Source organism: Pseudonaja textilis, chromosome 3 (genome assembly GCF_049901715.1).
Source record: "Pseudonaja textilis isolate UNSWEBS1 chromosome 3, rPseTex1.2, whole genome shotgun sequence".
In the NCBI taxonomy this organism is placed as follows: Eukaryota; Metazoa; Chordata; class Lepidosauria; order Squamata; family Elapidae; genus Pseudonaja; species Pseudonaja textilis.
This window is the reverse complement of record NC_141992.1, coordinates 164,248,445-164,275,856: the sequence shown is the minus strand read 5'-3', so window position 1 is coordinate 164,275,856 and position 27,412 is coordinate 164,248,445. Positions and strand designations below refer to the sequence as shown.

At 37.2% G+C, this 27,412-nt stretch overlaps 2 protein-coding genes across 9 annotated transcripts in view; one reads left to right on the top strand and one right to left on the bottom strand.

Annotated features, from left to right (window-relative positions):
- The window catches only part of YTHDF3 (YTH N6-methyladenosine RNA binding protein F3), a 21,777-nt gene extending 6,667 nt beyond the window's left edge, over positions 1 to 15,110 (bottom strand). The window contains exons 1-5 of one of the 4 annotated variants that reach the window (XM_087931302.1): positions 14,816 to 15,110; positions 13,542 to 13,566; positions 10,957 to 10,988; positions 8,700 to 8,785; positions 4,059 to 5,663 (exon numbers count right to left, since the gene is read on the bottom strand). In XM_087931302.1, coding sequence (XP_087787428.1) covers positions 4,059 to 5,663; positions 8,700 to 8,785; positions 10,957 to 10,975 — 1,710 coding nt within the window. In that variant the 5' untranslated portion in view covers positions 10,976 to 10,988; positions 13,542 to 13,566; positions 14,816 to 15,110. The remainder of the gene's footprint in view (positions 1 to 4,058; positions 5,664 to 8,699; positions 8,786 to 10,956; positions 10,989 to 13,541; positions 13,567 to 14,815) is intronic. The other 3 variants (XM_087931303.1, XM_026706152.2, XM_087931305.1) reach the window with 3 other exon arrangements.
- On the top strand, positions 14,727 to 27,412 carry RNF4 (ring finger protein 4). Of its 5 annotated transcripts, none has more exons than XR_015743216.1 (3): positions 14,853 to 14,990; positions 23,556 to 25,130; positions 26,047 to 27,031. XR_015743216.1 is itself a non-coding variant. In XM_087931306.1 (3 exons), the coding sequence occupies exon 3, from the start codon at positions 23,603 to 23,605 to the stop codon at positions 24,458 to 24,460; it is 858 nt and encodes a 285-aa protein (XP_087787432.1). In that variant the 5' UTR covers positions 15,320 to 15,474; positions 16,307 to 16,366; positions 23,556 to 23,602; the 3' UTR covers positions 24,461 to 27,031. The 5 variants fall into 5 exon arrangements, 3 of the variants coding, with proteins under 3 accessions (XP_026561940.1, XP_087787432.1, XP_026561939.1); XR_015743215.1 differs by lacking the exon at positions 14,853 to 14,990 and adding an exon at positions 15,320 to 15,474; XM_087931306.1 differs by lacking the exon at positions 14,853 to 14,990 and adding exons at positions 15,320 to 15,474; positions 16,307 to 16,366 and having other exon boundaries at positions 23,556 to 27,031.

The window sequence follows — 27,412 nt, the reverse complement described above, 5'->3', positions numbered from 1 at the left end:
AAGAGAATATCCCACTCTAATATTTTCCAGGTGCGCTTGATGTTCCAGATTTTCTTCCAAAAATGATCCAAGTCATAGCTAACTAAAATTTGTGAAACGTATTCCGGTTAAATATTTATCTAGTATTACCAAACTCAAAACTCATTTTTCCATCTAATGAATACAATATTTCTCAATAGGTTAGCTTATTATTGTTACTTTTCTACTTCACTACTTTTCAGTAGTAAACAGACTTACAGTAGTTAAAGCATTATAAAGTCTCAGCAATTTCTCTATTATTTCTCTAATATTTTTCCAAGCTTTTAAAAGCATATAAAATGGAGGGGGAGGGGGAATACCAAGTTTGGCAAGAAGATTCAAGTCCTACCTGTGGCTTATATTCAAATTTCGTTCAAAGTTCCTAATGGACAACAATCCTTTACTCACTTTTCATTGCAAAACACAATACAGAAAATTAAGTCTTGTTCTACACTAGCTTACAATGGTTACGTCATGTAATAAGAACCAGCATTGGGTTGGATTTAATTAAGCACACACAATATAAGCTTTGGTTTAACACACCAGAACTCATTTTATAAGGAATATTTCGCAATGTAGCAATTAACATAAATGTGCAAATATTTAAACTATATCTTCAAAATTCGATTACACTACTTTATGCATACGTAATTTACTAATAGTTTAATACTTTAAAATATGATACATATTTAGAAGATAGATCCACTAAATTGTTTATTTCTTATTCATTTTTTTACATGTTATCCATTCCCAAGGGGCTCCAGGTGGTTATAAATAACTCTGAAGCACATTTAAAAATACAAAGGCAAAAAATCTCAAAAATAAAAATTTCATACACCCATGAACCCGACCTTCAATTACGGCGGTGTACCTTCCTCTTGTGCAAAATGGAATAGGTAGACCTTTACAAATTTCTAAAGGCCCAAAGCAACAAAGTGGGTCATATCCTGTTGGGATGGAGTTCCACAGCATAGGCTAGACTATTCAAGACACCCATTTCCAAGGCCCCATCAGGTGACAATCTCATAGGGATGGGACTGGGAGGGAATATATTGTATTTCATCTGGTTTGATAGACAGATGAGTACAAGAAAAATCAGTACTCCAGGTAACCCGATCTGTAGTAATATAGGAGCTGCAGATGAAAACAACACCAGTTCTCTCTTAACGAATGGTTGTTCAGGAGCTGTTCAACATTGTGAAAGCGCTGAACAAAGTTACAAACTGTGTCTAAAGTTATGACTATTGAGGCGTCCATGCAATCACATGATCAAAATTTGATTGCTTGTCAGTGAGCCTGCTCTTATAACCATGGGGATACTGCAATTCCCCCACCACTTGCCTACCTCCCCATCTAGGCCACCTTGAAGAACTTGTCAGCAACCCCCAAGTATCGACTTCAGCCCTACTGCCAATATCAAGGCCTAAAAAGACCACACCTCACTACCTCAAGGGCATGCAAGTCTTGTATCTTGGGGAAGGGTGTGATGTCCCTGCAGCCTAACACTTCCCAAAATCTGCCTCTTTAACTTCAGATGGTATTCTCTTTTTGTAATAGGCCCTGGTAACAGCTACACCTTACACGAAGACTTTATTCTTGAAGCGGCTTCAGAGCATGCTCTTACATGGCCTCTGAACTATCCAAAACTGCAAGCAAGCACACCCTCATTCTTGTATGATTTTCAGAAGCTCCAGTCCAGAGGCTACACAAGAGCAAGACCATTTCTATATGATCTGGAAGCCACATGAGCATGCTCCATTCTCACACACCTTCTGCAGCCTCTGAAAAATGCACAAGAACTGGACTTGCTTTTGTGTGCTTTTTGGATGCTGCAGAGACCACACAAGGATGTGGTGTGCTGCCACATGGCCTCTGGATGTAATTTGCGGCCCAACTGTAAACAGAAGACCAGGAACCAATTGGCAACCAATGTAGTTCCAGAAACAGGTGTTATCTAAGTATACCAGCATATACCATCACTGCTGAGCCACCATATTCTGTATTAACTGTTGCCTCTGAATGCTCTACAACAGTAGCCCCCTGTAGACCCCCCTATATATAAGTAGGGCTTCTCAGTCTAGGAACGGTTGCAATCAGTTCAGAATATTTAATTGTGCAAAAGCTATGCTACTTGCACTTGCTCTTCAAGCCGCTGCTACTTGCTCTTCAAGCAAGAATTGTGAAGGTAGGAAAACTCCAAAATTCCCACGTTCAAGGAGGACACTCTAAAAGCCATCATCGGCAAGCATATCCAGTGCAATTTACTTACTGTAGCACAAAGTGAATCCTGACTACCAAGATATAAATAATCTACTTTCTCTAGGAGAAATCGTAAGATCACCACTTTTATCTAGGGGAAATAGGTATAGAGTAGGACTAAGCCAAAGTTTCTTGAATAGAAGGTATGCTACAACCATGTCCAGATCAAATTTTCTGCCATTTCACAGGAAGTCTTAATTACCAGGAGTAGTGTTCTTATTAAAAAGTGATGGAAATAACACTGTAGAGCAGGGGTGTCCAATTCAAGGCCTGCGGGCCTAATCTGGCCCGCAGGGTGCTTAGGTCTGGCCTGTGCGGCCAACATAGAAACAGCAAAGGACTGGCCTGCGATGCCTCTGCCAGTGAAAACAGAGTTCGGAAGGGCTGCGTTTTCACTGGCAGTGTTGCAGGAAGCCATCATAGTTGAAAATGGAGCTCACAAGGGCCAAGTGTGGTCCTCCCGTGCTCCGTTTTCACTGGCAGAGGGTTTCAGGAGGCCATCACAGCCAAAAATGGCACTCAGGAGCACGTTTGTCAAGCCACCACAAAGGCCACCACAAGTGACATCGCACTGGCCATGTCTATCCCAGCTCCCCAAGATCAAAGACAACTCTGATGTGTCCCACAATGAAATTGAGTTTGACACCCCTGGTGTACAGAATCTGCTTTCCCAGCGACATAAACTCAAAAGTATCCCAGATCATTTCACAAGACTTCAATCACCTCTACTACCAGTGTGCACTAGAAATCCAGCTTCTTTCAAATCTGAGAAATTTTGTCCACAAACCTGCAAGAATTTTCTTTTTAAATAAGACAGACTAAGAATTTTTTAATAACCGTTTAAATAGTCTTGGCTTACTGTCAAATAAATGAATACAGAAGTTCAGTCTTTTTAGAAACTAAAAGAAAAAAACTGTTTTTGTCTCCACAAAGACAAAGTGTTTTGATAATAAGCCATGTGTCTGAATCAACATTCTTACTTGACAATAATCCAAGGAAGAACAAGTTAAATTCAGATGGCTAAGAGGCTTTAACTCCAAATCATAAGAAAGGCTTTTATTGCTTTACCCAGTTTGATTCCTTTAGCCTTCTCAGAACAATCCAAGAATGGAAAAACACAAGACAGAGAACAGTTTTCTAACTCGCAAGCACTGCCTCCAACTGGTGTGATTTCACCAGAACTGTTTCCTTCCAATTGCAAAACTAAATCTCAAGATTTTGTGTAATTCAAGACATTTAAAGGATAAAAATGGGCCTTAAGCATCTCAAAATTATGGTTTCCTTACTGCCTGCTGAATTCTGCCAGTGTGAACTCAGACTCCATTAATTACTTTAGTGAGCTATAGATTGTCTGCTCCTGGTCTGCAATGAATTTGGACACAAACTACAAGCTTCTGAGGGAGAAAGCGAACAGTTCAAAACTGTTCTTTTGATTTTTCTGATAAATTCTTATTTTGAATTATTTTTTAACCAGCAATAATGCTAGTAAAGGAATTATTTTTTTGCACACCTCAGTGTCTATTACAACTTAAATACTTTACATGAAGAACCTCATAACTATTATTTAACCTTGCAGTTTATTCATAGAGATCTAAATTAAAATTAGGATATTTAAATTTTAATGCAGACAGTAACAAACATGTTATCCAGAATATTCGATAACTCTCACCTAAATCTGGTAAGGTGGTATTACATCTCGATTTCTATTAGTTAAGATCAGAAGCAACGCCATTTTTAGTAATCAAGCTTCCAATCCAGGAAAAAATAGTATGATATCTTACCCTACGCATGGCTTCCTCCTCCTCTTGACGCTTTTCATAATGTGCAAAGTCATCAAAGATTGAGGTGGTATGCTTGAAAGTAGCAATTATTTTAAGCACTTGCTTGGCTTTTTCTAGTGGTACTTCTTGAGTGTCCCTTGAATTGGTAACTGGTTTGTTGTCATTATTTTCCAAGCGAATGTGCCGCAGCTGGTTGTTCGGAACGTCTTTAACAAAGATCCATTTAACATCAAACTTCCCCTTCCATTTATCCTGAGACCAGACTCCAGCATACGCATTGTAGTCCACCACCGACTTCATCTCAGCCACTCCACAGAAGTGTCCACTGCCATTCACACTGAAAAGTAAATAGAGTGGGCCTTTTCCATTCAGTGAACGATATGCAGCATCCAAGCGTTTATTACCATGTTCAGTACTACACCAGATAGAATATTTAATGGAACGATGTATATCATCCTCTGAATAGCTTTTGATTATAAACACGCGACCATTCTTCAGATTCCAGTCAAAGTCTTTGGGATTATAGTTGTTTATGGCCTTTAATTTCTCCAAAACTGGGTGTACTTCTACACCAGATGGTGAAGAGCTAACTGGTATAACACCTATACCATAGTTTTCATTTCCAGCTCCATTGCTCTGATTGAAGCCTACACCTCTATTGCGAGGAGCCACCCAGCGATTTTGCAGTTGTTGCTGCTGCTGCAGCTGATGAGGCTGAGCCTGTTGCTGAGGTCCTTGAGGCTGTTGTGACTGTGGCGGCGGCTGCTGTTGCTGCTGTTGCTGAGGCAGCTGGCTTTGCACCATAGGAGGTGGCTGAATTAAAGGCTGAGGCTGTTGAATTATAGTCTGAGGAGGCAGTACTGGTTGGGTTGGAGGAGCTTTTACCACCGACCCTTTGTCATCCCAAGTGCCAATATTCATGTTATGTTTTATAGGTGGTGGTGGTACCGCAGGGCCCCCAATTCCCACATTACCTTTAGGCTTAAGTTTTGGCTGAGGCTTAGCAGGCTTTCTTGCAATGGCAGCCCATGAGGTTGGTTTAGGTGCTGAACTGCTAACTGCAGGGACATTATTTGCTGCAATGCTCGTCATACCTGTACTGGTTAGAGCTGATCCAACTGTTTTTGTCACAGCAACTGTCATTTCACCACCAATTTTCAATCCAGTCATACCTTGTTCAATGCTGCTAATTCCAGGTACCTTGCTTAAAGTATCATTGCCAAATCCAGCCTGTCCATCGGCTATAGCTCTACCGAGAGAGCTGGGTGGGTAGCCATAGCTGCTGCTATAAGCAGAGCTTTGGGTTGATTGCCCCTGAGATCCACTTGTCCCCCATGTAGAGAAATCTGCATTCCCAGGAAAAAAATTAAATCCGTGCTGACCAAGAAATGGAGGAGTATTCCCTAAAGCCCCAGGTTGACTGAATACACCATCGGGGATATAGTGGTGTTCACCATTGCTCATCTGCCCATAAGTTGTCAAGTATGGCATTGGAGGATCTCCAGCTGTGGACCATGCTGCTTCACCCAGAGAATATGGAAAACCAATGGAGGGAGCATAATAACTAGGCATGTATGGGTCTGACATTGGTGGATAGCTATTACTCTGCAGAAGAAGAAAAATAATAATTAACTTTTAATGCTGCATTTATAATGATCATTTGTTACAAATCTAAATTTAAGAATATTTAATACTATTCATGTCCAAAAATTTAAATATAGAAAAAATATTTTCACATTAAAAGACCTGGAATAAAACCAAATAAATAATAGTGGTTAATATAATCACTGAATAGTTTAAAACTGCTCCACAGTGGCACAATTTTAATTACATATATATGGCTTTCTAAAGAAAGAACTTGCATATCTTCTGACACTGATGTGCCTCCAATCATCTAAAAATATTCCAGATGCCATTTTATTTTATTCCTTCTAACTGGGCTCCTGCCTTCTTCCTGTGGTTTTCTTCGTCTTAAATCAGGCTATACACAAGAATCAAGATACTACTAAGTTCACTACGGAAAGACAGCAATAAGAGATCAAGGTATGGAACACCGTTTATTTCTTATCCTGAGGAAACAAAATTTGAGATTCCAAGAGCATACATCAGTAAAATGCATAGGCAGGACAGAATTTTTTTCAAGCTTCATTGACCCACAAACTTCTGAATTTATGTACCCTAAATATTTTATTGTAGAATGGCACAAAGTATAAAACAAGCACAATCGTTTATTTTACCTGTTTTATTTTCAATATTTACCAACTTACAGGAAAACAAGTTGGGAAAGGTAATATTTGTGTTAATCAGACATTTTTGAACCCATATGGCAGGGATTTGTATAAACTAAAAATTTGCTAAATCAACATTGACTGAAGTATAAATAATAAATAATCTCACCTATACACATCTATCTATCTATCTATCTATCTATCTATCTATCTATCTATCTATCTATCTATCTATCTTAGGATGGAGGGAGCAATTTCAGGTCTAGACTATTCTTGTTTAATTGGAAATAATATGTAAGGCCATTTTATTTGACTACTCAAACCATCATATATAGACAGACAGACAGCTAGCTTCTGTGGCGCAGTGGTTAGAGTGCAGTACTGCAAGCTACATCTATAGCCTACAGTTTGGCAGTTCAAATCCCACCAGGCTCAAGATTGACTCAGCCTTCCATCCTTCCGAGGTGCGTAAAATGAGGACCCAGATTGTTGGGGACAATATGCTGACTCTGTAAACTGCTTAGAGAGGGCAGTAAAGCACTATAAAGTGGTATATAAGTTAAAGTGCTATTGCTATATATTAAAAACTATCATAGTGAATTTATGTATCTTGTTTTCTAGTGCAAATACGACCTGAAAATCACCCACTCCCTGAGCAGAAACACACATATAGTTGTCTCTTGTCACAAGCACACATCAAAAGAACTTTTTTGCATTGAAAAAAATTCAACATTATATTTTAACATTTCAACATTTTTCAGCTTAACTATGACTTTCACCAAGAAGACATTAAGCCAAAAGTTAATCACACACAACAAGACATGTGAAGTTCCCACAATGTCTGAAATGCTGTTATACCAAACCCTTGTGAGGTATCAGCATTGTTGCACAAGATTCCAGGTTTGATTTCTAGTTTCATTTAAAAATGGAGGAACTGTGTCCAATAGATCTCAACAACACTGAAAATTAACTTTACAGTTGACCACTGCAGCATCCCTGTGGTCATCTGATCACCATGGGTTCTTCACAACCAGTGGCTGTTTGTAAACCAGTGGCATTGCAGTAATTATGTGATCACCATTTGGGGGCTTTACAGCTGGCTTCTGACAACCAGAGTTAAAAGGGACACCAATAGTAAAGTCGCAAAACATGGTCATGTGATGTCTCACTGAATGACATGTTGCTCAGCAACGAAATTGCCAATCCCAAATTTAAGGACTATCTGTATTACTGATACCATGCTATAAGTCCTGGTGAAGTTGGATACAAAAACTACTGACAGAAAACTTGGCTGCAACTGAAAGAGTGCCCACATATCATATCATCAGATGAAAATTATAATTCTGTTTGTCAGAATTATCGAAATATTCTATCATATTAAATAACATTTAATTTGGCACTTGTTTAGTTTCAAAAGTCACTATAATAATTGTATATATTCTGCTTGCTATGATGCTCAACTAGCAATAATAAGCAATCAAACTGCAACCCCAAGCTGGAAACTACAGAAGGCAGTGGAGGCAATCACAGCAATGGTGTATCATTCACGATTATCTTGGTAGTTGCAAGGCCACTCAATTGGAGAAGACATCCAGAGGATAATGCCATCAAATTCTCTATTGTACACATATAGTTTTGCTCCTACTCTGCTTAAGCAAACCTGGATGAAAAAAACTTCCTTGACTTCTGCCACATTGAAACACCCAGAACCCCAGTAGAAGCAAATTAAGACTTTTTCAGGGAAAAACAAGGCCTTAAATTAATTTGTTGCAACTGCTTGAGAAAAAAAAATCTGTATCAGCCAAACTTCTAAGACAATAGGGTTGAGCTAGAATCGAATAACTAAACAGAGATAAATATGCAAATCCTGGTTCATTATCCTTAACTTTGCCTATGGCCTTTGTTAAATAGCCACCATTGTAGAGCAAGAAGAAAACAGAAGCATCCCATGAGATTAATTAAGACTAGCTAGACAGCTCTAGTTAATAATTCAGGCAAGGATTAACCAAGGCTTCAAACTCCCCTCCCTGCCATTGTTTTTATTTCTCATTAAAAAACTAATTTAATTATGCTCTTTGAAAAGAGAATGTATAACTTTAAAAATACATCTTCTGCTTAGCATTAAATGAATGAAAATGACCAAAAGAAATGTGTATTAACTAAGCTTGTTAGTTAACATTTCCCATCCATATCCACTGCAAGGTGAATACCCTTGGTATTTAGATCCTAAGCAAAAGAATTTAAGAAAAATAAAGTTAACTCACTGACATGTTCCAAAGGCAGCAATGTTTTATAAGTAAATGGGATATGAAATCTTTGAAAGGTTGTATTTTGTTATTGGATAATTAAAGCAATTTATTTTATTACTTATTACAGAGTACCAAAAACATGTAATAACTTTGTAAATACTTGCCTGATTTGTCTGGCTACTCAGATATGGCTCAAAATCATCATCATTTACTGCATCCTTTTGATGAATCGAACCGTTTTGCACTGAAACTGAAATGCAACTAAAATTAGAAATAACATAAAAGCATTGTGCATGACTCTGAACATCTAATGGAAATCATAACATTTTAAGGTAAATCATAATAGGTAACATGCATATATTGTGGAATCCTTAAATCAAAAAGCCGCAAAGGATTGGCACTCTGTATTTGCAGGATCATCCAGAAAAGAGATGAAAATGGGAAAATATTACATAAATAGAAGGTGAAGGGTGAGCTTTATACATTCTATGGCCACAGATTAGAATATAAAGCAAGAAAAAAAACAGGTAAGCCTGAAATATTATTTGTAGGAAGGTCCTAATGAAAACAAACTAATTTGGAGAAGTATGTACATCAGAACAAGAGAACTTCAACGGATTCATACAGAACTGCAAATACAGCACTGATCTGTCTTTAAACAGTTAAAGTGTTATTAGTGTTATACAGCACCTTATATGTATACTAAGTTATCTAATTACCTTGTATAGTATTCCATGACAAGAAATTTTTCCCTTAAGTTCATGAGAGAAAGAATAGATGAATGGCTTACTGGAAGTGGCCAATTTAATTTTTCTATACTGAAATAGATTGAATAACAGCAAAAACCCCAGCTTTGCTGTTATAATTCTCTTTCTGGTACAGTGACATCCCAACATATATCTACAATAGCTTTATTTAAAAAATGAAATCTGCAAATGCTTGTATTAAATAAAAATAGTTATTTCTACTTGCTTTATATGTAAGGAATCTCAGACTCAATCACACAATCACTATGTAAATATACTTAGTAAAAATTTCCAACTGAAATTCAGTGATATAATATTGACCTATGGACAAATGGCCAGATCTCCTATATATTATGTCAAATGTAGCTTTTTAACCAGATTCAGGGGTCTGACAAAAATTATTTTGTAAAAGCCAATACCAATTTCAACCAAAACCGTAATATAAAAGGAACTGGTCCTACAAATGTGGCTTTTATAATCTGCCTGTGTATTGTTCCATGTCTGTCTGTTCTCTACAAAGATATCACAATGGATAAGCAAGAATTTCAAGACAAATATATCATATATTCACAATATTTCCAAGTGATCTACTTGGTTTCTTCTAGCAACAAGCAGCAATGAATTTTGTAAGAAGTGAAATTACACTGGATGCACCCTAAAGGTATAGATAGGGATTAGATAGCAACCTGCCAAATCCTTATAAAAAGTTTTAATTCCAATCTTAAAATTAAAAGGTGTGGGGGAATAAATGTTTTCAAAAGGTAGTGCTTGGTGCATTCCTGGTAACTAGAATGGATATTAAGCTTTATAATTTAACTTTCTAATAAAACAACTCACAAATATATAACTCTAACTCCACTGAGCATCTAGCTTTCATATTAGGTATTGTGTCCCCATATTACAACGATTATGCTGAGAGATTTAGACTCTGCTCTAATTGAAAGAAGATTGTTCAGCTATATATCCAAAGTATCTCACCTTTTGTTCTGATAAGCTTTTTGGTCTGTAATAGTTACTCAAACATTTAATATACATCAGTGATAAGTATTTTCTTTTCTGCCACAAATAGTCAATTTTGGAGAAGAGAAAAATTTGCCAAAAATCCAGGTTGCAAAATAGATATAAATACGGATATCAAGAGAATATACCTAGCTCAGGGTTGAACTGCAGTCTTTAATGCTCTCTGAGCTTGGTTGTTTGTTTGCAGATGTCTCATTAACCAATTAGGTAACATTATCAGTGTCAGTACCTAGTGCATTGATGGTTTTACCCAATTGGGCAATGAAACAAACAACCAAGTTCAGACGGCACCAAAGATTCCACAATAAGCTTTATTGCAGTCCTATATGACGCTCAAGAATGACATTTTCATTTCATTGGTTTCTTTAAAATTCTATTTCTAACATACTTTCAATTTCATCTTTTCTTCATTGGACTTTTTTTCTTGAATTCTTTCTACACACATTTTTGTAAACTACAGGCTAAAAGCTATTTCTCTGCTCAAAGCATTGAATCTTTTATCATGATTTATATCCCTTTGCACAACTCCTATACTGAGGGCTGGGGGGGGGAGAAATGGGCTTGTTAAAAACCACAAGCCAAAAATATAAGTCATATAATATTGCAAGTGCAAACACTAACTTTAAAATTAATAATATTCAAAACAAGTACATACCAAAATTGGTACAATTCATTCTAATAGAATATCTGACAGAGTAAGCAAAAGAAAAAGATGTAAATGTGCGATACAATTTTTAGAGAAAGGCAAAATTCTCTACCACGTATTTCAGAAAAAGACAACAGCAGTTTATCCTGTGATTCACCTTACAAGAAATCAACAGGAACATAAACATATGCTACTAGCTCATAAGAACTAAAACATATTTTTTAAAAATATCAAATCAGTAACAGTTATGTCTCAGAACAAATTTTGAACAAAAGATTAATTTACTCCCTAACTGAAATTTAGCTGTTAAAAATCTAAACCACAAAGTAGAAACCACAATTACTATTAATTCAATATTCAGTGGTTAAAAATGAATACATATAGAATTTAAAGGATTGGCACTCTGTTTCACTGAAGGACATTTTAACTATCATCATGAAGTTCGGTCATAGCTATTTAAAAATAATTTAAAAGAATTACAAATACAAATAAAAACAGTGTATTCCTTAGTTCTTGGTATTTCTTTCCATATATTAAAATATAATTTTTAAAAAATCTTGTTTTTTCCTTGATTTATTGCTTTAATATATTGTAATCAACCATAGTTACCTCAATAATTGAAGTGGCTTATAAACTGAATAAATACTAAATAAATAATGGGCTTTACTTCTATTAACAATTTATTTTAAAAATTAAAATACAATGTTCTGCGCAATGCAATATCAGAGTAACACTTTTGGATTTTATTGAGAATTCTAATATGAGCAATCTGACATTTATTCTATAGATACATTTTTATCAATTATTAAATACTAATAATTATATAAAGTATAATGAAACTAGTAACTCATTTTAATATATTTAGATCTTTTACTTGTAAATGAGCTGAACACATATGTTTAGAGTCATAATAATAATAAACTGCCAAGATCTTGTCATAAGCCATGAATGATTAAAACTAGAACATTACTATTTGCCATCTTAATTTATATTATGGACTGTGTGTAACCATATTACTACCAGTGTTTTAATTTATTCAGTTCAATTACCAGTGTCTGAAAAGAAAATACACAGCTTTGCTTTCAGCTCATTGCCTCTATCCCTGTAGTTTAATCCATATCCAAAATATTCCCTAAAATACTATCAGCATATGCATCTTTTGCATAAATAAATTTATAAATCTTTCAACTGTCTGTTTTGTAACACTTTTAGGCATCACACCTTTCTTACTATTTGATGTTATTTTAATGATTTTTTTTACATTTTATGGTGTTTTTTAAACATGTAAATCCTCTGGGGAATAATCTTTAAAACAAGAAGTATGGACTGTAGGGCAGTTATACAAATTATTTCTGTATATTTCTCAGATGTGGAAATGTTTAAACAATACATTTATATATCCTTTTGCTGAGAAATAAGCCAAACTGAGATGACTGAGTATATTCCAGAAAAAAAGTATCACAGTCATTTCTTCATTTCATCCTTCAAACTTGAAAGTGTTCATTGTTATGGATGCTATCAATTTTAATAGTTCTAAAGAACTATTGGCAAAGAACTGTACGAAATGTCACAAATAACAAACCCTGTTGGATTTATCATTTCAATAATGTCGATACTGATATCACACAGTTTTTGTTAACACAGTACACTGTGAATATAACCTTACATGTTGATGCAAGGTTTTGCAAGCCTTGTACACCTTCCTTTTTATCTACACAAGGCCAAACCCATGCACAGGCTTTAGTTACTGGAATCCAGGTATAAAAGCTGACAGTGGTCATTCGCAAACAAATAAAAAGAACAAAAATGGCTTGCTTAAGAAGCTATCAGAGAGAAAATTGACAACTGTACCAAATCACCAGAGAAGTCTTTGGAATGCTATTTTTAAAAACAAAAGTTTTTAATTGTAAGTTAGCTTAAAAATAGATTTAAACAGCTTTCCCACAAAAACTCCATCATTTTTCCTCAAAACATCCATATTTAGATATATCCTGATCAATGTGAAATGAATAAAGGGGATGCTGGAGAAAAAGTGTCCAAGCCAAGCAGAAATCCAGCCTATGTATCTAGGCTACTTTTCCCACTTCTTTTGAAATTTAAAAACTCTACCTCAAATCTAAAGGCCTTCCTCCTGAGCTTTCAAGGAATGGAATGAAAAGGAAATGAAAATATTTTTATGAATTTCCTTAAATTAATCCATTTTAGCATCTAAGATAAACTTTTAGATGCTAAAATGAACTGCAAAAATATGTATTTATAGCAAATATAATTAAAGTTGAATGGTACTTGAGACACTTAATATCTGAACTGGATAATCAATAAGCAAAAGAAAATAATAAAGAACCTATGTCATTTGAAGTGTTGATTAGTCCTATTTGTTCTGATGGCAGAAATAAAGAAAATGGCAAAATATTTAGGTAATTCAATTTTATTAGAAATACAAACAAAATTGCAGAATTTCATTGTAGTCTAATGAATCATATACTATATAATAAAAGTTGTCAAACAAATGAATATCCTCAGTCCCTATAGTCTCAGATTAATTAATTATACTCTGCTTAACTGGGATTATAAGAAAAGAAAAATCATCTTACCTTTATTTCCCTGTCCTTTAGGTCTCTGTTAGCAATGAAATAAAATAACAATAGATGAATTAAATGTATAAAATAAGCCTTCATATTTTAAAACAGGTAAATACAAAGACGTAAGCATCTAATGAATTCTAAACAGGTTAGTTCGTGAAATATCGCAAGAACTACACACTTTAAAAGATAATAGTTTAATATTTAAACATAAAAGAAAAAGTACATTATTAGCAGCATAAGCAATAAGACATAAACATATTAGAACTTTATTTAAGTGCTAGATTTATCATTAAAGCATAGCTAAAAATTAACATTCCACTATAACATGATTATAAACACTCCACTGTATGTTATTCCTGTTTTCTCCTCTATCCCATTAAACTTAGTGACTTTGGAATTGTAATCATTTTCTTATATTGGTGAAGCAAAATAATCAATGCAGAAAAATCTATACTTGCCTAACTTTGGCCAATACTAAGGTATTTTAATTCAAATCTGAGATTGTTAATACTGACTCTGTTGTGCCTGGTTTTGATGTCTATTAAATTGGCTATTCATTACAGACCTCCACTATCAATTTTTTTTTTAAAGGTAATGTGTACACAGAGGGAGAGAGAAGTCCATTAAATGGTTGCAAGGAGCACAATGGGAAGAACAGCCCAAGAAGATAAAGATAAAAGGTAGAATGTTAAAAGCATATAAGAGTGAAAACAACAAAATTAGGAAAGGAAAAAAATAAGCAAACAAGAAAAAGTGTTATGAAAAACAGAGCACCGTTATTAAACAAAGCCATACTATCTACAAAAATAGCGATATCACCCTAAGGCGACAAATGAGCAAGAAAAATAAATGGGAGGGGGGGGGGAGCAGAGAGAAGAAAAGAAGCGGGGCAACAAAAGGCCAGCAGATAATACTGTATAATGGAGAGCAAACGGCAACGACTATTAAGAATTCCTCAGAGCCACGTCCAACTACAGTCAGGGAGGGCAGAATATTTGGCCAGAGGCCAGGCCGAACAAGGAAAGGACCGGAGCTCGTAGATGTTAGGAGAGTAACGAATAAGCTGCCCTCCCGTGAACACAAGCAATGGAATCGTTGAGCCTCGGCAAGAAGGCCCCAGGCCGAGCGGCCTCCAGGCCTGCAGAAGGGGCGGTCCTGGGAGCAGGGGAGGAGTCCCACGGTCTCGGATGTAGCGGGCTCGGATCCCCGCTATGACCAACGGAAGGAAGGCGGGACGAGGGGATCCTCCACTCGGGAACCACGAAGCCGCAAGAAGGCGGTACCTGGTCGACGCTGGTGGCTGACATTCTTCACGGGGAGCCGCAATCCCCCTCACCCCGCTCCGCTTGGGCCTCCTCCTTCTCTCCCTCAGGTCGTCGTGGTCGCTGTTTTCCGCCTCCTCTACTCTCCCCTCCGCCGCTGGCTGATTGTCTCCGCAGCCCGGACCCTCCTGTCCTGGTCAGTGCCTCCCAAAGCCACCCGCCGGTCGCAGCACGACTTCCCACCTCTACTCCGGGCTCCGGGCTTTTCCACAATGGCGGACGCGCTCCGGCTCCTACTTCCGCTCCGCGGCACCCTGACCTTCCGTTCTTCCCTCCCCCCTCCCCCCCCCCCACTGCTGACGACGTTGCCGCCTGACCTTTCCCTTTCCTTTTCCGCTTCAAGTCACGTGAGGGGAAAAAAAAAGTAACAGGGAACGGATTTTCGCGCGTGCGTCAAAGGCGCGCTCGAGGTCCCGTATAGAGGAAGCGCCCCTTTAGGGGAAAATGGGCCGCTGGCGCAGGCGCAGGCGCAGGAAGAGCTGGCTGGACTGAGGAGGAAGTGAGGCTAGCGTTTGGGGTTTTGAGCCGTCTGCGAGGCTGGCAGGAGCTGGGCAGTTGCTTTTCGAAAGGAGGCTGTTGGGAAGAAGGGTCACCTGCGGCCTTCAGTTCTCCAGCCGCCTGTACGTACAGAACAAGGGCTCTTTTTCAGGGTGTGGTTGAAGGGTTGGAGCCGTACAGCTTCCTGGCCGGTGGGTTGGGGTGGGGGTGGGGGTCGCCTTTGAGAAAAGGGTGCGTGTTCGGGTTGGGGACGAACATTGTCCTGGTTGTGATTGTGACTCGTCTGGCTGTGGACTTCGAAGCGGCCTTTCAGGGCAAGGCCGAAGTGGGACAAAGAAGGTGGGGAAGGAAGGTGTGCCCTTGCTTTGTATTCCGAGCCTTTTCTGGCCCCTCTCCCATTGTTGAAAGGAGATCGGACGAAAGAACCTGGATGCGAGCGAGGTACGGACAACATGCCTACTGTAAGAACAGGAGAGCCCGCAGAGGCTTCTTCCCAAAACTGAGTCTGTGACAAAAGAGGCATTTGGACAGATTGACGATGGAGTTGGGATTAGGGCGGACAGCCAGGATCTTAAAAATAGGCTTTGTCTGGAGGGCCTCTAATTTAGGCTTAATGAAAGGGAGGTACTCGCTGTAGTTCAGGAGGGGCAGGAAGTGTTTAGGGAATATTTGCATATATACAGTCTTCACCTTCATCCTAGCATAATTAGTTATTCATAGATTAATGGAGAACTGAATTTCACGAGTCATTTATTTGGGGATTCATTTTTTATTGCTGAACTTTGACATAGCATGAAAAAAACAAGGTTGGCTTTGTTTCCATTTGCATTTTTAATCTTTTTTTCTGAGAATATCTGTCCCTGGCCCCCCTATACAAGTTTTATTTTCCTCCTTAAGCTCATCATTGCTTCGGTATATGTTAAATTTGTTTTGCTTTACTAGTTGTTATTTTAGAGCCGAAATCAGATGAACTGTTGGAGCGATTGAAGATGTTTTGGATTTTGGGAGGCAAACGTCTGTATTTATTAATTGATTATATATTTATATGGCCAGCCAGCTCCTCCCTGATCAACAACTAATCTCATCCTTTACTCTCATCAGCACTTTGTTTTTCCGAATTCTGTTTTTTTTTTTTCACTCATTTCTTCCTTTACCTCCACTCCCCCTTTCTTGTTTAGCACCAACATCTCCAGGCTTTCTACAGCTTAGAGAAGAGGACAGCTTTACTAAAGTATTTAGGAGAGAAGACTGGTTAATAGCTCTATTAATGTATTCTGAAATTACCAGATTGTTGCTATTTTATTTTTAAAATAATTATTTTTACTATTCCAGAACAACTAAGAAGAATGGGACACATCCTTTAAATTACTTTTTAAAATGGCCAGTAATTTTAAACACAGGAACCAGACATTTGAAATGGTAGAGAAGTTAAAAATTATCACAAAATAACTCCTAGTCTATGAATGTTCATTAGCGGGACAAAACAGTTTTAAAAAATCAATTTCCATATGTAAATGAAATAATTCCACTTTTTTCCATTTTGAGTGCTGCTTTGCCTACCGGAAATTCAGGTAGTCCTCAATTGACAACAATTTGTTTAGTGGCCATTCAGAATTATAAGTGTATTGAAAAGAGTGGCCGGTTTTCATACTTGCAACTGTTGCAGCATACCCACATCATGTGATCATAATTTGGATACTTGACAACTGGCATGTATTTATGATGGTTGCAGTGTCCCAGGGCCATGTGATTATTTTTTGTGACCTTCCGACAAGCAAAGTTAATGGGAAAGCCAGATTCAATTAAGAACGTGTTGCTAACTTAACAGCTGCAGTGATTCAATTTATTGTGGCAAGGAAGTGGTGAAACGGGGCAAAGCTAACTGTCTTGCTTTGGGCTCAGTTGTGATCTTAAGTTGAGGACTTCTTGTACTAAACAGAAAGGACAAGGTCAGATATATTAACCATCTAGACATAGAAGAATGCCAAATGCCATTCCAAGATAAAACCATGATCTTACATTTTCCAAGGTTACTGCACAGTAAATTGTTGACAGTATAATTAACTGGAAGCAGACTGATAAACTAGAAATGCTTTTTAATAATTTGCACCAAGTTTTTGAGGAAAATAGTCTGAAAGCTGGAACAAAATATACAACTAAATAATATATTGATGGGAGGGATAACCAATGGAAGAAATACATAGAATCACATTTTAATTATTCCAAAGAATAACTTTTAATGAATATACTCTCTCCCACCAAATTGAATGATTCTTTAGGTAGAAAAATAGTACTTAGACTTATATACTGCTACACAATGCTTTACAACCCTCTCTAAGCAGTTTACTGACTCAGCATATTACCTTCAACTGTCTGGATCCTCATTTTACTGACCTCAAAAGGCTGAGTCAGTCTTGAGAGCATGAGAATCAGTCAGCAGAATTAGTATTGCAGGCTGAGAATTAGCCTGCAGTATTGCATTCTAGCCACTGAACTCCACTTAAATACTAGCAATAGTAAAGGGGAAGGATCTTTAGGCAACACGTCTGCTGTTTTTATGCTGGTTTAAAAAACAAAATGACTGCTGTGCTGTTTTAGACCAAGAAAAAGCATACTTGCCCCAGGTGTTCCTGAGGATAGCTGCACAGATTTTAGATAACATTTTTCAGGATAAGACTATCCCTTGTGGCTTACTTTCTCATTTTGACCCGGAGTCTGCTATTAAGATAAAATGTTAAGTATAGCAGGCATAAAATACAAAGCAATAAATAGCTTAAGAGACATGCTAGCGAAGCAAAATCTCCATTAAAATAAACTAAAAGGAGTAGATCAATGGCTGCTGTCCTGAAGAATTTGCATATAGGGATATGAGAGCCAGTTTGATGTAGAGGTTAAGACATCAGAGACACAGTTCTAATTCTACACGAGGAACAAAGCAGTTGGATGATCTTGAGCCAGTCATTTTGTCTCATCCCTAGGAAGGAGACAATGGCAGACCACTTCTGAAAAACCTTGCCAAGAAAACTGAGGGACTTGTCTAGGCAGAATCTGAGAGTTGGATACAATGGAATAGAAGAAAAATAATATAACTATTATCAGTTATATATCTTATGTCACTGGCTCCGTTCTTGGGTAGCTTCAGAACTAATCGGTAAATAAGACTTTACGCTAGCTTTAAAATGTTTCTCAATTATCTCAAGAGAAAATTATTTCAATTAAGTTAAAGGTAGATGTTAGAATTTCTTATATAAGTAGGCTGAGAAAAATCACCTTTTTTACAAATGTTATGAATACCACAATACCTTTCTGCATTCACTACTGCAAACCAAGTTAACATAGATTGATTACAAGGAACACATACAGATTTATTAACTAACTTCAGCTAACCATATTAAATTTCACTCTCCCCCCCCCTCTTTTAAACCCTGGTAGGGTATGTGTTAAAGAAATGAAAATTTCCTACTATTCCTATTCATTGGAATTGGTTCATATATATTAATAGGATGATATAAAATTAAAACCAATGTAGATTATTGAAAGCAACAAAAAGGAGCCCCTAGCTCAGGGGTGTCAAACTCATGGTGTCATATTATGTGATGTATTGCAACTTTTTTCCCTCTTCCTAAACCGGGCTTGGGCATGGCCAGCATGTCATCAATGCATCCAGCTGTGAGTTTGACACCCCTGCCCTACCTCCAGTTTTTATAGTAAAGAATTTGGTTGAGGGAAAAATCACCATGGCTGAGATTAATTTTTTTTTAAGTCTATAGTAAATTATAGATATAAATTATTTATTTACTTGTTTAGTTAATTTATTAGCCCCTTCATTTGCCAAAGCAATTATTTCATTTCTATTGTATTTTGGTCTGTAGCCTAATAAACATTTTCTCCTGTTTTCAGTTTTCTCCCCCCCCATGGATTTCTCTGGTCTATTTTGTTCTTCTCATCCCGCTACTCTCACATTCTAAGCAAGAGATCTAATTCTCAAGCAAGGTACCTTGCATGTTTAATTCTCCGTGACTAATTATCATCATGGCTAAATCTGCCTCCCTCATTTCTGGAGCTGTTCTATCCTTGTGTCTTCCAATATATTTCTATTTTAATTTTTATACTGTGCAAATAAGACATACCAGGAAGGGAAGACTTTTTAGCCTAAAAAATCCATGTAGGATTATAAAACCATAATCTACCCTCTTCTCCCACCTGATTCCTTCTGCAAACTGTTCCGGATATTTTGCCTATTGGTTAATGAAGACAACAAAATTGGATGTGGTGGTGGTGAAACATTATGGTATACTCAAATCAGGACACCACCATCTGGCAGTAACTGAAAACAGTCATAGAGATAGCAGATAAAGCAAATTAGTATTTGCTTCTGTTTCTGAGGCAGCTGTCTTACATTGTGAGTAGCTCACAATTGCCTTTTAAGGTGATTTTATTGTCACAAACAGAAAATGAAAGTATTCTTAGAGTAAAAAAATGTGCTGATATTTTAACAATAATAATTTAAATTTTTATATGGATTTGTTATTCCTATTGGATGCTATGCTGTTTTGTAAAATACAGCCATTAAAGTATCTTGGTTTTTTTAAACAGGTATGTTGTTTTTCTATGGATGGTTATATAATCATTTTGATAATAGTATTATTGAACCTATTTTTTGTTTGCCAGTTTAATGTTTAGTAGTTTTTTATTTCATATGCTCATGATAATAATGAATAGATGACAATTATACACTGCTCAAAAAAATAAAGGGAACACTTAAACAACACAATGTAACTCCAAGTCAATCACACTTCTGTGAAATCAAACTGTCCACTTAGATAGCAACACTGATTGACAATCAATTTCACATGCTATTGTGCAAATGGGATAGACAACAGGTGGAAAGCATAGGCAGTTAGCAAGACATCCCCAGTAAAGGAGTAGTTCTGCAGGTGGTGACCATAGACCACTTCTCAGTTCCTATGCTTTCGGGCTGATGGTTTGGTCACTCTTGAATGCTGGCGGTGCTTTCACTCTAGTGGTAGCATGAGACAGAGTCTACAACCCACACAAGTGGCTCAGGTAGTGCAGCTCATCCAGAATGGCACATCAATGCGAGCTGTGGCAAGAAGGTTTGCTGTGTCTGTCAGCGTAGTGTCCAGAGCATGGAGGCGCTACCAGGAGACAGGCCGGAACATCAGGAGACGTGGAAGAGGCTGTAGGAGGGCAACAACCCAGCATCAGGACCACCACCTCCACCTTTGTGCAAGGAGGGACAGGAGGAGCACTGCCAGAGCCCTGCAAAATGACCTCCAGCTGGCCACAAATGTGCATGTGGCTGCTCAAACGGTCAGAAACAGACTCCATTTGCCAGAGAACTCCAAGATTGGCAAATTTGCCATTGGCGCCTTGTGCTCTTCACAGATGAAAGCAGGTTCACACTGAGCACATGTGACAGACGTGACAGGGTCTGGAGATGCCGTGGAGAACGTTCTGCTGCCTGCAACATCCTCCAGCATGACCAGTTTGGCAGTGGGTCAGTAATGTTGTGGGGTGGCATTTCTTTAGGGGGCTTTACAGCCCTCCATGTGCTCACCAGAGGTACTGAGTGCCATTAGGTACTGAGATGAGGTCCTCAGACCCCTTGTGAGACCATATGTTGGTGCAGTTGGGCCTGGGTTCCTTCTATGCAAGAGGGCTGGAGTGTGTCAACAGTTCCTACAAGATGAAGGCATTGATGCTACGGACTGGCCCATCCATTCCCCAGACCTGAATCCAATTGAGCACATCTGGGACATCATGTCTCACTCCATCCACCAATGCCACATTGCACCACAGACTGTCCAGGAGTTGGGGGATTACTCCAGGTGTGGGAGGAGATCCCTCAGGAGACTATCCTCCACCTCATCAGGAGCATGCCCAGGCGTTGTAGGGAGGTCATACAGGCACATGGAGGCCACACACACTACTGAGCTTCATTTTGACTTGTTTTAAGGACATTACATCAAAGTTGGATCAGCCTGTAGTGTTTTTTTCCACTTTAATTTTGAGTGTAAGTCCAAATCCAGACCTCCGTGGGTTGCTCAATTTGATTTCTATTGATAATTTTTATGTGAGTTTGTTGTCAGCACATTCAACTATGTAATGAACAAAGTAATAAGAATATTTTATTCATTCAGATCTAGGATGTCTTATTTTTGTGTTCACTTTATTTTTTTGAGTAGTGTATATTCAAAATTGCCAATTTCTCTTCACACTGCAAATATTTCTAATGATCTCTATCAATAGTCTATCTCAATGGTTCTCAACCTGTGGTCTGTGGATTCCGGCTGGGGTACTGCAGTGTCATCACAGGGAATCCACAAAGGCTTAAAGAAATAATGTAAATCTTCAGTCTTGAGTTATTTAAAGGAAGAGTCCATGGTGAAGAAAAGGTTGACCACTGATCTATCTAGACCTGCATCATATTCTTTTCTAACTGCTGCAAAAATTGTATCCGATAGAGAATATGCCTCTACTTTCATTTTTCCTTTGGGACATCTGATGGATAAATCTGCTATCAAAGGAGAACTTACTGAAAATATACTTTAGTTTTGATCAATTAGTGTATAGAATTATAAAGATTATAAAGAATGTCCAGTTTCATGTGCCAGTTGTTATGTCATCTAGCTCAGCGTTCACCAACTGGTGGGCTGCGAGAAAATTTTGGTGGGCCACAGAGAAATCTCACCCCCAGAGCACCCCCGCAAAGCAATTAATCCAGGCTGCGCAGAAACACAAGGCTACACCACCCACATGGCCCATGGGAACCCTCCCTGCCCACTCATTCCTTACCAGGCAAACTTGCCTGCTAAGTTGCTATTTTTCCTTTTTCCAACCATCAGTTGTTCTGCTGTGCTGGGAGATTTAGATTAGCTAGGAAGCAGGAAATGGTTGCATTTCTTGCTTTCTAGCTAATCTTTAGATCTTGTCTCTGCTTTTAAGCACTGTCGAACCTCCCTTAGTACTGAAGGTTCTATTATTCAGTGCAGCCTCACAGCTAGCAAATTTTATGTGACAGACTGAGCTAGCCGATGGCAGATAGATATAGATCACTGAATGATTCTGGGAGCAACTTAATCTGCCTGCCTGCTTTGCCTGATTTTGGGCAAAAGTTGCTCTTTTTTTATAAAAAAAATATTTAAATAAATATAATATTTACATACAAGCCATGCCCAGCCAGTCACATGACCACCAAGCCACACCCACAAATTAGGCCATGCCCACAGAAGCGGTTAGTGGTCCCTGGGATTTAAAATTATGAGTTTGGTGATCCCTGAGGTCCAAAAGGTTGGCGACCCCTGATCTAGCTAATTGTCTTGCACTTCTTTAGTGGTGGGAATGCTGTATTTCCAAATCCAATGATCTATCAAATAAAGTCAACAAAAAAGTCCCAGTTTATTTTTCTTGATTGCTAAAGTAGATTTAGCTTAAGCAATGAAATAATATAAAAATGTTAAATTAGTCATCTGGTCTATTCATTATTTGGTCAGTAAGCTACAGGACATTCTGTTAATATTTATAAACAGTTAAACACTGTAGCCAACTCTACAGAAAGTTGAATTAATACTTTCATCTGAATCTGGTTTAATATACTGTAAAAAAGATTTCTTAATACCATAGTTTTGACAAGCAAATCAATTATTCAGAGGTGGTCCCCCCCTTCCCTGAATGAATTCAAATAAAAGGTGGACACATTGGGTTTCTTGTAATTTGCATTCTTGGACTGAACAATGTGTTGAACTGGGGTAACCTTATTCCAGTTTTGTAATTCTAGTCATCCTGTTTGGATTTGATGACTACATTTGAACTTTGAGCTTGAATTAGAGCCAGTAGTGTGGTGGTTAAGATCCAACTTTAGCCTTAAATACTCACTGGGTAACTTTGGTTCAGTCATTATCTCTCGGCTCAGCCTACGTCAGAAGTTTGTTATTGTGGGGAAAAATGGGGGAGGGCATGCAATACACAGTATCTTTGCTCCTGGTCAAAAGGTGTAATTCAGATACAACAAAAATAAAATTGATGACAATTATCCAAAGAAAATCAGTGTTGTTTAAAAAGAATTTGCATAGTAGTGTGGTTAGCACTCTTCCTTGTTCTGTGGTTCATCAGTTGGAAGCACATGCGGTGGACTTTTATTTTCATGTGTTTTACTCATATGTTTTTTTTTTACTCCTAGACTACTTGTTTATTTGGAAGTTTGGTTTTCCCTGCCTATAGCCAACCATGAGCCCAGCTGATGCCAAGCGCTGTGGGACCAAGCGTCGGAAAAATAAAAAAGGAGGTGGCCTTAGCCCATCAAACCTAGCTGGAGTCTTTGAGGTCAAATCTATAGGACCATCTTCCAATATTGCCCCTTCCTGCTCCTCTTGCTCCTCCTCAACCCCATCTACTTCTACCGTAGCCTTCCTGCAGTCTCCCAGTACCAACACAGCTTCTTCTAGCACTGAAAATGGGCTTCTGGCAGTAGCTGCCACAGCTCCCAACTTGATTCCTAGTGAAAGAATAAAGAAGGCCGAGTTTCAGAAAAAGCGCTGTGGAGGAACAATTAATTCTAGACAAACTTGTAAAAGAAACACAGTTAGTAACACAGGTCCTGAAACAACTTCCCAAGAACCAATTGACGTTGAAGTTAACACATGTGAAGAAGTAGTTGACCTGACTTGTGAATCTTCAGAACCAGTAGTAGTTGATCTGACACACAATGATTCGGTTGTGATCGTTGAAGAAAATGTTTGTCAACCACAAAATCAAGAATTTAGAAATCAGCTCCCTGACAGCTGTATATTAAGCAGTGATGATGATGAACCAAGAGATGAAGTGATTTTAACTAGTACACTAACTAAAGAATTGGAATTATTAGAAGATGATATTCCAAGTTCACACCGTTCAGGTACTGTGAGTTGCCCAATTTGCATGGATGGTTATTCAGAGATTATTCGGAGTGGACGGCTCATTGTATCAACGAAATGTGGTCATGTCTTCTGTAGCCAGTGTCTCCGGGATTCTCTAAGAAATTCTAATTCTTGTCCAACTTGTAGGAAGAAACTTGGTTACAAACAGTATCATCCAATTTATATATGAAACTTAGATCCTTCTATAAAGAATCTAAACTGTACTCTTCTGAATGCTTCATATATCTATATTTTCAGCAACAATAGAATACTATTTCCCAGATGCAACAGTTAATGTGCAGACCATTATGGACTTTTATTAGCTTTTTTAAAAAAGGTTAATTGTATGAAGTATAGTCCACCAAAGTATGTAGATGTTTGAAGGACAGTTAGCTACAATGAAAGCAAAATGGTATTGCTATGCTCTTTTTGAAAAATGACACCTCTTCAAGTTAACATTTTTTTACTTCAAGTGACAGGATGAAAATCTGTTTAATTTGCCGAAGATACAAGTCATGCTTATGATATTGTAGGTCTACAGCCTACATTTTTCTTTCTGCATTTCATTCTCAAAAAAATTGAACCCATGTTTGTTTCCTGATTAAATTCTACCTTTTGCGTGAACTTCTTCATTTCCAAGGTGACTATATTTTGTAGCCAAGGTGCACCACATTTCTAACATTAAATGTTTACATTTTTATTTGGAGGCAAGTACTGGAAGACAGTAGTAAGACCATAACTAGAAAATCTTTGACTCTAAGGTATAATCATAAAGAAAGATTTCCTCCATGCACCTAACTTAACAGAAGAATAAATTGAAACCTACTTCATCACCATCACAGAACAAGGCAAAAAGAAATGTGAGTTCTGGCGTAAGAAGCTTATAGTTCAAATATTTGACAGAGTGAAGATAATGAATGCTGTCTTTCAGTAAATACATTTTCATATTGTATTGAAGTCCTAATGGTTCTTTCAATTCTCTTCATATAGTCATAAAGTGCAGACAACATTTTTAATCCCTATACTGTCATTATTGAACTAAATATGTGCATTTTGAAAATACTAAGCCTTTATTAACCTGGTTCCCATTAACAAATAATTAGAATGATATAGCATGAAAAATGCAACAGTAAGTTATTAAGAATTTTAGTTTGGAGTTTCATATTTTTGCTGTATGCTACACTGATGAAAATAGTAGAACATATAGTTTCTGCATAGGTAGAAGGAAGTGAGCCATGCAGTTTGGATAGATTACTATATTACTGATGTTTGCTTATTGTATAATGAAGGGTTTCTTAGCAGCTACCTTCTAAATGAAAGTTATATTTACAAATTATTACAAATAAACAGCATAGAAACAATCTATCTCAGTATTAGGAATTTCAATATACAATTGAATATTTTTCCATTTTTAAATGTTAAAAATGATATGGATTTCCCTATCTGTTTATATTAGGGCAGTAAAAATTAGAGACGTGTATAAATCAGAAAGAATATTTTGTTTCCAACACAGAATTAAACCATTTCATTTTGGAGGTTGCGGCAAACTTTCTTAGGTCCTTCATAGTTCAGCTTTAGCTTTATTTATTCTAGGTTTTGGATTAATCCTGAATAGGGTAAGATTAGTACATATCGCCCCTTTCTCTGTTTCTACACTGCAGCTCCCAGTAAAGAATAAATAAAAGTCTGTATTTTCCCCCCTCTCAGCAGCTTTATTGATATTGATAGAATGACATGCTCTAATGTTCTGTTTCCCCCTTCCCTCCTTCCTTTCAGTCACCACTGCTGATGATCCAGCAAACGTTGCTGACCTGTGCCCTAAACTTCCTGGCACCTTCTTTCACTATTTTCTCTCAGCTACTGATATTCAATCCTGAAATCACTTCTGCTTGAAATGGAGTAGCTCCATTTCTTTGGTATACAGCAAATAAAATGTGTGTCTCAGTTTAGAGACACATATTTTGGACCAACCATTTCAGAATGATTTACATAAAATATGAAACCTTATTGGGAATTTCCTTTGGGAGTTAAGAGGCCTGCTTATCCACGAGCAATTCCCACATGCTTAGAGGTTGCTATATAATCAACTGAATCCATGTAATTGGCTCATATTAGATGCAATAAGAGCTATTTGCTGAAACTTAATATAAAAATAAGTTTTTATATTAGTCGGATCCAGTTTTACTTGTAAAAAATTTCACTATCCTAGGAGCACTTTTTAAAGTTTCCTTTATTTCAGCTCACATATTGGTGAATCTAGAATGCTAATTAAAAATCTAGACCCTTTAAGAAAGCTAGGTTGAATTCTACCCATTGCTTTTAAACAGCAGGTTCCTTTTGATTAAATATGTTACAATCAGAATTCAAACCAATTAATCTAGTCTAACAAAAAAGCAGTACAATTTGTTAATTGTTATTCTATTATAATTTGTCGTTCAAGTCTGCTTGGTCTAGAGTGATTTTTTTATTGCTAGCTTTTGAAAGTTCTAGTTAGCAAGCACATCAACTGTTGCAGTTGTTAAATAGGTTTGAACTATAATGTAATATTAGACAATTATTCAGTAGTTCATACATGAGCCTCAGAGAATGTGTTATTTCTTTCTCAATTAAAATCTATATTGAAGGCTTTCGCTTCTATTGTTTTCCCAAAATCAGTCTTTTTGCTAGGGAAGGGAAAGTGCAAAAAAATGGTTAAACATAATTAACATTATAGCCTATGCTTTTTAGCATTTTCAAAATAAAAGCTAAACACCATTCTGAATTTGTTTTCAAGTAATCATGTAATCATTGATTCATGATTCATGTAATCATTGATTTATACAAATATGCATAATTTTAAAAAATGGCAAATACCTGAATTCCCTTTCATCTCTAAATATTAGAATCCATACTTTTTATTTATTTATATGTATCTATATCATGTTTGTGTTAGCATATTAGACAAATTTTATTATAGATAAAAGTAAAGCTTTTTACATACTTGACTCGTTCACACATTTATTATGCAAGAACATATATAGGGAGAATCTGAATATTTAATGAAACAGGTGCTATTTATTTAAAAAAAATGGTAAGAATGCTGTCATGTAATCAATTATTGTACTGAGCACCATAATTTGAATAAATGCACACCACAAAAAGA